Genomic DNA, 11,963 nt, shown 5'->3' with positions numbered 1-11,963 from the left:
ATTTAGTACAAATGTATCGACATTGAGTTGAAGCAATAATTATTGTTTTTGGTGATCTTTCAACTGACTATTTTTGTATTTTATTATTTTTATTTTTTCTTTTAATTTAACAAGCATTTATATGAAAATTTGTCCTCTAGTTTAAAAGCAAATTTTATTATAAAAAATATTTATCTTCAATTTGTTTTATTATGCAATTTTTCTACTCATCAAAGGTGAATATGATGATGATTTTTTTGGTTTTTCTAAAACACAAATTGTTCTAAATGCATAAAGTTTTTTTTCACAATTTCTTTGTTGTTTTTTTTTTTTTTTTTTTGTTATTTAGGCTTAAGAAAATTTGATTAAATTGTTTTTATTGCTTCTTAATTTGTGTTTATTTTTTGGTTTTTATTGGTTAGTTTTTATTTTTGTTTTTGAAAAAAATTTGAATACTATTAATGGTTAAGAATTTCTGGTTTTCTTGGTTGTTTTTAGTTTTAATTTTTTATTTTATTTTATTAATTAATTTCACTTATAAGTGTGTGTGTGTGAAAGAGATTTTTGTGTAGAAATACTTAAACCTGAAGTAAAAGTTGGTAGATTTGTGGAAAATAAATAATTTGTATAAAACTTGAACCAAATCAGAGAAATAATTCTCATGCTATTGCACTCCCGGACATTGTTGTCGCCTGACGCTCACTCTGGATATCACGTGACCGCTCCTGTTCAGCTGATTCGGAACTAACAAAATAGACACATTATTTGTTTTGTGTGTGTGTGTTTATATTTTGGTTTGGTGCTCCACGGCCTGCGGCCTGTGGCTTTTAATCACTACTTTAAGTGTGTGTAGATAGAGAGAGAGAGACATAGATAGATAGAGTGGACTTACTTGGATCTTACCGCAATGGGACTACCAGGCATATCGATAGGATTGGCATTATTATTATTTGTGGCCGATGAACGACGACTATTGCCAGATTTGTACGTAAATATTGAATCGTTTTCTGTATCATTTTCGATTTGCTAAATCGGGGAATAAATTATAACATTATTTACTCAACCTTTTTAAACAAAAATTAGTTCAAACCTGTCTCTTATAGGACAAACGTTCACTGGATACGGAACCACAAGATGAACTCTCTGATACTGCTTGGGTAACAGTTGGTACTGTAGGCGGACTACTAGGTCCCGGAAAACGTTTCGAACATACCTGAGATTGTATGTGTTCACAAATACGACGGAATCGTCTTATATTACCTAAAGTAAATATTAAATAGTTATAATTTCCATTATAATTTATATACATTTCTGAGATTATTTACCCGATAATAGTGTAAATGTTAGAGCAAATAACATATCTGCTACATCACCCTGTTTGCAAATAGCACTAATATCAACCTGAAAATGTATAATAAAATATATTCTTTATAAAGTTATTGAAAACAATCAGGACAGGATATTTAACAAGTACGAAATTATAGTCGGGCGAGGCCGACCATATAATACCCTACCACTGTTACAAAATTAAAATGTGATTTAGTTTTCATAATAAAGCATTTAAGTTGAATTGTACCTTGCCTAAGATATACTTAAGCCATTTATTGTTGAATAAAATTGTGGACATTTAAGTAAAATATTAAAGGGGGCTTTGTATAGGGGCTATGGTCAAATGAGACTCTATAACTATAAAATTTTTGAGGGTCATCAAGGCTAGTATAGAACTTGGTTTTGCAGCTTTTTGTCGAGATACGAGTATATTAATCATAATTATGAACTTAGGAGCCCTATTCGGCGGTTTCAGTTGTTTGGGGGCTAGGTGAAATAATGGGCCAATGTTAACCATTTTCAATAAGCTTCGTCTCCGATACCATAGAAGATCGTGTGCCAAATTTCATTGAATTATTTTAAAAATTTCGACCTGTAGTTTGATTACAAGGTTTACAAGCCCTATTCGGAGGTTCAGTTGTATGGGGGCTAGGTTAAATAATGGACCGATCTTAACCATTTTCAATAGGCCTCCCCTACGTCCCTATGACAATAGAAGATCATGTACCAAATTTTATTGAATTATCTTCAAAATAGCGACCTGTAGTTTGAGGTTTACATGGTCGGACTGACAGACGCACAGGCGGACGGACATAGCTAAATCGACTCAGAAAATGATTCCAAGCCGATTGGTATACTTTAAGGTGGGTATAGGACCAATATTATTGTGCGTTAGAAACATCAGCACAAACCAAATATACCCTCCCCAATAAGTGGTGTAGCGTATAATAATTTAAAAATTAAATTTTTTGAGAATTTTTTTAACCGTAGTCCAAACCCATAACACTCAAATACTCTGCAAAATTGTGTACATTATACATATTTTAAAATCTCATATAATAAAGGAAATTTCTATGAATATAAAATGCATTAGACACTTTGGTATCATGTGACGTTTTAATAAATTTATATTTAATTTCATTTTATTAGCATCCTTCTAAGTTTTTTTTTTATTACTATGACTATGAACGCCCTTGGCAAAATGTGTAATTATCTGTTCCTAGGCCTCAGAGAAGAAATGCATAGAGTGGATAAATGTGTTACAATTTACAGCAACACCTTAAGGTTATTACTAAATGAGATTAACTGTTTTTATTGATTCACCCTCGTTTAGTTTCAAGTAGGCAGATACTTTAAGATTTTTACTTTTCATTTATCTTGAAAATCATCATTCATGGCTCTTGGTACATGCTTACTCACACAAATTTTCCAAGTAATAGCGGCCAATAGTCAATAGCATGGTTAAAAGCAGTATATGACACAAAGACCTCATATATAAGCAGCATACTTATGTAAAGGGACGATCGTTGGAAACCGCGATAAATGAAGTACACACTTGCAGTACGCATTGACATCGAAGTAGCCTTTAATTACGTACATACTGATGGTTAGGTTAGGAGGTAAGGAGAAAGGATCCAAATTACTTGTGTAGAAGATCTGAATAGGTTCTAAAAACGGGCTTAGAGCTGGGCTCAACCGAAAGTCCTCAATATTAACACGGCGAAGATGGAAATATGTCTTTTCACAAAAAAGAAATCTAATTTCTAAAATTGCAAGAAGATAGCGGTAACAGACAAAGGTAAGGTGTAATCCTTGACCGGAAATTAAAATAGAGAAAATGGGACCTTAGTCTTATTATTATTCATTGGCTTTATAAAAGTGTGATTAGATTAATTATAACATATGCTTCAATAATCTGGTGGACTTCTTTGGACAAAAAGTGTAATATCAAACTACTACAGTGAGTTTAGCGTACATGCTGCTTGGGTATAAATGGTGTCAAGAGCATGACGTCATCTAAGGCTCTGGAAACGTTGCTAGATATTCCACCCATTGAAACATATGTATAGAAGATATAAGCCGAAGGAAGCTCAAAGCTATAGGCAAACTGGCCAAAAGCGGTTACAGGACATGTCTTCAATAAACATATACTGGACATATTGAAAGGCTATACACAGACATCGTGCTCTATCGCACAGCAGACACAGAATATGTCGGGAACTTTGAAACACTGATCTCAAATAGAATGCCATGATCAAGCTTAACATTAGTGCAAACTTGGATGGCTCTAAACTGTTGGAAAAAGTGGGCCTGGAGTTCTATATTAAAGTCGCCGAAACAGAAATGTACCACCGTTTATTTAATCACAACACTAGCTTCCGAGCAATAACGGAAAGCGTTAATTAGAATAAAAATAGCACCAACAGGGCTTAACATATTCCCCGACAGCCAAAAGGCGGTTAGGTCATATAAGCTGATAAACTTAAAAAAATTGGCCGTATTGGATTGTAAGAAAGCTCTAACTGAATACTCTCCTAGAGGTACGGTTTACATCATATTGGTACCAGGTCACTCGGGGGTAGTCGGCAACAAAAGAGCAAATGAAAAGCGAAGGGAGCTCGTGGTAGTAAATCCGATGAACTCAAAACCATTTGATTTGGGATTGATATTATTCCGGATATTATATTGGAAACTTCTTAGGAATTACGTCCGGGAAACTGAGTATCTGAACATCAGACGATAATACATTAAGTGAATACTACATAAGGTTTTTGTTTGTACAAACAAAAATTATTTACGACCTTTCGCACAATGGAGCCTTATATCAGAAGCCGTTCAAAAATTATTTTAATCATTTCATAGAAATAGAGCTGTATTTTTTGACTTCCTTAAAAATTTTAAATGGATTGATGATTTTTGGTTATCATTTCCGAAAAGGGTGTACAGTGTGTTATTGACTGGTGATTGTTGTCATACTCAACAAAAGCTGGCAACATCAGCAATTTTAAAACATTTGCAAGCAGCGAGAGACCTTGTCCATAGAAAATACTTCTTGCATTAAGTTAATAATCGTTTAAAGCGAACAATAGCCAAAAAACGCCCAGAATATGCTGCTATGTAGCGTGGAAGCGTATAACTTATTATCTAATGACAACAATTTGTCACTTACTTTGAGAAACATACAATTTAATATTTGCGGCTTTAAGTGATTGACAAGCGATAAAATGTAAGAAAATTTCTTTAAGATATTGAATTCCCCTACTGAGAATCCCTATAATTCTACTGTTTACATTAAAGTGGGAGCTGTTTAATTTATTTCAGAAAAATGTACTTCTGATAAATTTAAAGAAGTAAAATTTTGTATAAATAAATAGAATTTAAAATTAAGCTATTAATATACCTGAAATTTAACATGTCGCTGAAACATGACCGGTCCATTGCCGTTACGTTTATACTCAACACGAAATGAGGTTGGCGAAACCACACTATGCGATAATTCCGCCATCTAGAAGGAAAAATCAAATTTTAAAAAACAAAACACTGCTCTCAATTTTGGAAAAATGTATCGATAAAACATACCGACAAAAATGCATGAATCAAATGAGCCTTAACAGTGGCAATGGGCTTTCCTTTAACCAAAATCGTAAAGGTTTCATCCTTTTCAGTTGTGATTAGATTACCAAACCAGGAACGTTTGGTTAATTCTGGTGATGATTCTGGGGTTAAATGAACCTCATCAGCGGAAACTGTAGAATAAAAACAAGAGTTGAAAAAATTGAATTATAATACTAATAGTTTTTCAACTTACCCTGAAGTTTTCTTCGATGAAAGCGTGGACTACCTAAGAAACTATTCTTAATATTGGTAAGTCTAGTTTTCCACAGTTGTCCACCGGGAGCATTGCATGGTGAACCCGTTATGGCAGCAGTACTATTATTCATCAACGGTGATGTTGTAGGATTCATAACTGGAAAATATATATAAGAGATTTAAATCTAGGTCTACACGATTCTAAATTGTGTTACACTCACCATTATTGGCTTCCGGATCGTGAAACATACTTATGGCGATTGTGGGTCCAGAATTGGCCCTTTGATGAACTGTTGCTGAATTACCACCGGGACTACCGGGAACACAACTAGTTTGTACTGTAGATGAACGTTCGTTGCGTGATTCTCTTCGTTCTCGCAGCTCACGAGATACAACCTCATTACTACTGCCACTATTATGACCTTCAACACCAGCCTGAGATGAATGTGATGAGGTCCGACTGCTAGGAGTATGATGTACCGATGATGATCGCTCTCTATCGCCATAAGTTGAATGACGTGACGAGTGACCCGACGATGAGGCCGGCGACGAAGGTCTGGACAAAACATTGGCCTGCTGCTGAGCCGAACTAATCGGAGAATTACATCGTGTTGGACTATGATATGAAGAAGAACGCATCGTAGAAACCGATGTAGGAGAACGTCTTTGGTGATTACGTGTACTACTATAGGATCGGAAGCTGTTAATGTGAATTTGATTTGATTTGGATTTTGAAGGTGTTTGTTTCGTTGTGTTTAAAGCAGGTGATAGAGGCAATAGCATTTTACAACACAAGATGTTTTGCAATAATATTTTTTTTTATGATGACGTGTAAATGTTTTGTGTTTCATACAACAGACAATTTACAACGAACATATACGAATAACAATGATTGATTTTAAATTTTGTTTCATGAAAGTACAAAAATATTTAAGTGTTAAAGATAAATTATTTATTTTGATGTACAAATACTAAAGAATGCATGAACGATGTTTAAGTGTGATATATTTACATTATAAATAAATATGAGATAAATTATTTATTATACCCTACATCTCTGGCTTGCGGCATATGTATGCAACACACAATACAACTACAAGGATTCTAAATTGTTCTAAACTGTTTCGAATCTATATCTGAGAGGTTTGAGTATTTCATACTAATTAATAAGTCATATATAATACTCTATCTAAACATTCTGAAATACAGTCTCTATATTGTGATATATCGCGTATCATCAATACGAACCTTCCGGATAGGACTTTGAATGTAATAGTATTCCACAAAAATCTGATACTACCGATTTTCGTAATGATCGGGTTTTATTTGATACTTACAAGGCTCTTAACTCCAATGTTATTAAGGCGAAATGTCTTCTCAATTGGCACAACTGACACAACATCATGTTTAGTTGATATGAGTTCCAGGACATGAGGGCATCCGGGGAAATGAAATATCTGATGAATGTGCAACCAAAGGGTCGTCCCTAGACTTAACCTACACACACTCTATCAAAATTGAGAAATTAATGAGTTTTGAGTGAGACGGAACTCAGGTATTCAAATATCATCACTTGTAGAACATCGAGACTGCTCTGGCCTCTCTGACAACAGATAGGACTAGGACGTTCTTGTCTCTTAGTAAGAACTCGATTAGGTATAATTAGACATATGTCGGAACGTATGCGCTACCCAAATTATAGTTACTGTAGAAGTGGAATCGGTACAACACCTTCTATGTGACTGCCCATCCTTACAAGAGCACAGACTACTTTATCTTAGTAGAGCTCTTTTCCATGATCTAGACTATCTCAGAGGTGCGTCACTAATAAACGTGATCGGTTTTATTAAAAGCACCGGCTGGTATACACGGAGACCGAACGAACCAAGTAGTCAACCAAATTAGGGAGGGAAACCCTTCTCTCAATATTAGGGAATGGTAATTCTAAGGGTATGACAATGGGCCACGAGACCTCCGAGTGAACTCACTTGCTAGCGAGCAACCCACGTAACCTACCTACCTACCTACAACTGATGTAGAGTATCATATAATCGGCTATACCCTATGAACTATAGAACTAGTCCTCTTAATTTAAAAATAATTTTTCTATTTGAAGCCATCTATTAAAAATACCGGAATTTAGGAGAATGACCTGTTCTTAAAAGTCTGATTGTAATTTTGGTTAACCACTCTTCCTAACTTTACCTTAAATATTCAGATATTTTACTGAACTGATGTTTGGAAAAATTTTCGATCTTAAAGCCATGTTTTAGCAAATGAATGCAAAATAAGTATAGTTTCCAATGGATTAAAGAAATCGCCAAATTAAAATCTTATAAAATAGTGAAATCTACAGAACAACAATTCTAATACGTTCACATACATACATACAAATCTAAAAGATATTTTACACATTGACAATTCAACAGTTATTAGTTCAACTCACTTGAAAGCTTGTCTTCTAGGCGTCAAGGGAGAACCTTCAGATATTTGGCCATAACTAGTAGAGTTTGTACCATTAATACGACATGTATCTAAACGTTTACGTGGAGGATCAGCGGCCTCTAGTTCACTGCGAGATTTTTGAGCGATTTCTTCATCATCTTCTAAAGCTGGACGTCTACGTTTACGATCCAATAACAGAAAATATATAACTTTTTCGGTATTGTGTCTAAATAAAAAAAATAAAAAACAAGAAATGTAAAAACTTTTGAAAACACTTAATTACGATTACTTACGTTGAACTCAATAATTCTTGTATAAGTTTTTCCTTTTCCTTAAAACAACCCAAGGAACAAATGGCATTTAAAACATCAGGGTCCACAGCCGAAGCAGAAGGTATAACATGCGTCTGAACGACTTCCATCATGGGAAGCTCCAATTCTAATTCACCCTTACCACCAGCAGTAACCCACGGATGACGATTTATTTCAGCCAACTACCCCATAAAAAAATAAGAAAACCATAGTTAGACACATATACATATTACTCACACAGATTTTTTAGTTTTTTAGCTTGTTAAGCTTATTTTGGTAGCATTGACTACTGACTGACTCATCATCATCATTCATTTATTGTTTACACTTTTATGCGTCAATAGTAAGATGATGCTCATCCCTATACTTTTCGATTTGTTTTAAAAACATAAGACAAAATATCTAAAAGTTTCCTTTCAAATATGGGTGATTTATGTTTTCATTTGTTTGTATGTGTACCCTATAGACAAATTTGTCATTCTGTCATAGAATTCAAACATTTACACCATAATCATTGCAGTTTATCACAATAATAAAGTGTATTTGTATTAAGTTTTATGGTTTTGCCTGAATTACCAAGAGTTCTATTTAAATAAATCGTTTTCTAGATGAAATGTAAATTTTGAAAAATTTTCAAATTCTTTCATAAAAAATTTTGGATTCCCATTTTTGGTAAATACAATTCTAATGATACAGATCAAAACATAATAAATAAATTATAACACAGATTTTGTCATTTTGTTACTTTAATACTAGAACTATTATTCGAATAAAAATTATTCAAATAAAGAATACTATTTTTATTCGAATGAATAACAATTTTTAATCGAATACCCGAATTAATATGTTTTCAGGATAAAATCGTCTAAAATTCGTCTAATTGAGCAATAATCAATTACAATTACTTGTAATTGAAGTTATTCCAATTGCAATAACTTGTAATTGAAGTTATTCCAATTACAATAACTTGTAATGTGTAATAGACCAACAAACCATTACTTGTAATTGTAATTAAAGTTTTTCCAATTGCAAGTACTTGAAATTGAGGTTTACCAATTACAATTACTTGTACTTGTAATTTAGGTATCACTAACTACAAATTACATGTAATTATAAGGAACAAAAGCAACAATTACAAGTAGTTATAATTGGATATTCATCAATTACAATTATAGGTAATTGTAATTGGAAAAACTTTATTTGCAATTACTATTAATTGTAATTTGCAAAGCTTCAATTACAATTACAAATACAATTAAAAGTAATTGTAATTAGTAAAGCTTCTATTGCAATAACTCCATTGTAATTAAAGTTTTCCCAATTACAAGTACTTGAAATTGAAGTTTACCAATTACAATTACTTGTAATTTAGGTATCACTAATTACAAGTTACATGTAATTATAAGGAACAACATTAACAATTACAAGTAATTGTATTTGGAAAAACTTTATTTGCAATTACTAGTAATTTGCAAAACTTCAATTACAAATACAATTAAAAGTAATCGTAATTAGTAATGCTTCTATTGCAATTACTTCAAATGTAATTGTAATTGAAAATGTAATCATTACCCCCAAGCCTGCTGTTTTTATACCCTTCACCTTCGTGAGAAGGGATGGAGAATTGTGTGTGACAAATTTAGCAGGGATAGGAAAAAATACAAATTTTAAAATGCAAATGGGTTCCTTTTTTCTTTGCTACCAAGGACTAGTTTTTGGTACTTTTTCGTTCTTTAACTGGTACCTGTTGAGTTTTCTATATAAGTGAACCTAGAAACATGAAATTAACTATGTGGAGTAAATGGGAATATATAAAATGGGACATTCCGGTACTTTATTCGTTCCTTAACTGACATTTTTTGAGTTTATGATATTGAACATAGAAACATAAAATTAAGAATATGAAGAATTTCGTGTCAAGTGAATCGATGTCTTCCGATTTGGATTATTAAAATTTTTTTTTTTTTGGAAACAATGAAGAAATAGCTACCTGAACTCCTTTGGACAATTTTTGCTAGGACCAATAGGTGAAAAGTTACACTCATTTAAATAAAAACTTGTATGACAAAAATGTCCAACTTTGACCTTTAAGTCCTGCAGTTCTTGACCGATAGAGCTGAAAATTTGTGTCTGATCTACTATCCAATAGTACTAACTTTGGTGCAAATTTCTTGTAAATCAATTTTTTGAGTTGGGTCATTTGACATGAAATTGCCCATAGATCCCGAAGTAAATGAGAATCTATAAAAGGAACATTTTGGTACTTATTCTTTGTTCAATGATACTTTCAAATTAAACACGCAAAGTCCTGATTGAGTAAAAATCTATTAAAGTGAACTTTTTGGTTGAAACCAAATATTATCTAATATCATATCTTTAGTTCACAAAAAGTATGTCAAACAATAGGTTTGGGACGTGCAAATTCCTATTGTGATCGAATAGATACCAAAAAAATCGAAATTTGCTTGAACTTTTGAAACTTAACCGTTAAACGAAGAATATTTTACTGTTTTCCCAAATTGATTACATTGACTACACATGTATGATTTAAGAAGTATTTAATTCTAAATTAAAAACGCAGTGCAGACAAAAGTCGTTAAAACCGCAACTTAACACTCCTTGTTATAAATTTTACTACCAAAAACATAAAAACAACAACAACAAATATTATACGTATGACTCACCGTCAGACGCCGTTCTGGATTTACTTCTATCATACCACGCAGCAGACTTTGACAATCGGGTGGTACAAAATGTGGTATATGGAACACACCCCTTTTGACTTTTTCCAATAGTTGTCGTAAATTGTCATCGTCGAATGGCAGAGCGCCGACTAAAAGTGCGTAAAGGATGACACCGCAAGACCAAACATCCGCTTTACGTCCATCATATTTTTCACCCTTAAAACAAAAGAAGAATCAAACAAATGAATATTTTATTGCAATTTATATACGTTCGATTGGATTTCAGTGGCATGCCACACTACACAAACAGACACTAAATATAAGTATGCCACAATTAAACACTATAAAAAAAAGAAAAAAAAAAATAATGTTGGACTTGTATTGTTTATTGCTGTATTGAATTGAGGTCATATTTTGTAAGTTTAACAAACTTGTATATAAAATCTACTATGTACAAGTTTGTAGTAAATGTAAATGTCAGCATATTCATATGTATGTATGTCCTATGCAAGTAATTGTTTGTACTGTCCATCAATTCATTACAACCAATTGATAAAAGTTATTTGCCACTGTTAAAGTTGTGATTCCTTTCATACCCTTATAACCTCTGGACAAGCATAATGCGGTGAACCACATGATGTTTCCAACATTGAACCAGCCGGTTGCAAAGACGCCATACCAAAATCTGCTATTTTTATATTATTCTTTTCGTCTAGTAATAAATTTTCCGGTTTTAAATCTCGATGACTGTTCAAAAATAGAATTAATTGTTTATAAGGAATATAAATTCATTGCTCAAAGTAAATCATTAAATTACCATATTGAATGTGAATGACAAAAGTCTAAAGCTGAGATTATTTGACGAAAAAATTTGCGTGCTTCTTTAGGTGTCAAACGTCCTTTTTTCACCAAATAATCAAACAGTTCACCACCTGATACATGTTCGAGTATTAAATATAAATATTTTTTATTCTCATAGACATCACTTAGACCGAGGACATGCGGATGATCGATTAATTTCATAATCGCTATTTCACGCTCAACCTGAAAGAATTAAAAAATTAACGTTAGTTTACATTCTGTAAATAAATTTCCTTAATGAAAAAAAGAACCCTAGAAGGACCCTCAATTCTTCGTTACTACATAAAAGTGTGGGCCCGACCATCGACTTTAGATAGATAGATAGATAGATAGATAGATAGATAGATAGATAGGTAGATAGATAGATAGATAGATAGATAGATAGATAGATAGATAGATAGATAGATAGATAGATAGATAGATAGATAGATAGATAGATAGATAGATTAGATAGATAGATAGATAGATAGATAGATAGATAGATAGATAGATAGAAGATAGATAGATAGATAGATAGATAGATAGATAGATAGATAGATAGATA

General features: G+C 32.7%; 1 protein-coding gene across 5 annotated transcripts in view; it reads right to left on the bottom strand.

The window, feature by feature from the left end:
* Nucleotides 1-231: 231 nt before the first annotated feature.
* Nucleotides 232-11,963, bottom strand: part of LOC119612854 (serine/threonine-protein kinase BRSK1) — a 38,431-nt gene continuing 26,699 nt past the window's right edge. Inside the window, exons 4-16 of one of the 5 annotated variants that reach the window (XM_037968731.1) lie at nt 11,376-11,602; nt 11,155-11,305; nt 10,559-10,774; nt 7,857-8,056; nt 7,565-7,789; nt 5,340-5,818; nt 5,117-5,275; nt 4,888-5,054; nt 4,709-4,813; nt 1,305-1,380; nt 1,070-1,239; nt 872-1,005; nt 232-723 (exon numbers count right to left, since the gene is read on the bottom strand). In XM_037968731.1, the coding sequence (XP_037824659.1) occupies nt 639-723; nt 872-1,005; nt 1,070-1,239; nt 1,305-1,380; nt 4,709-4,813; nt 4,888-5,054; nt 5,117-5,275; nt 5,340-5,818; nt 7,565-7,789; nt 7,857-8,056; nt 10,559-10,774; nt 11,155-11,305; nt 11,376-11,602 (2,394 nt within the window). In that variant the 3' untranslated portion in view covers nt 232-638. The remainder of the gene's footprint in view (nt 724-871; nt 1,006-1,069; nt 1,240-1,304; nt 1,381-4,708; nt 4,814-4,887; nt 5,055-5,116; nt 5,276-5,339; nt 5,819-7,564; nt 7,790-7,856; nt 8,057-10,558; nt 10,775-11,154; nt 11,306-11,375; nt 11,603-11,963) is intronic. The other 4 variants (XM_037968732.1, XM_037968733.1, XM_037968734.1 and 1 more) reach the window with 4 other exon arrangements.

Source organism: Lucilia sericata, unplaced genomic scaffold (assembly GCF_015586225.1).
Source record: "Lucilia sericata isolate MDLA Ls3-8-SP2 unplaced genomic scaffold, ASM1558622v1 Contig001849F_arrow, whole genome shotgun sequence".
NCBI classification, from domain to species: Eukaryota; Metazoa; Arthropoda; class Insecta; order Diptera; family Calliphoridae; genus Lucilia; species Lucilia sericata.
Note: the sequence above shows the minus strand (reverse complement) of the source record. Positions and strands in the feature narration are given on the sequence as shown.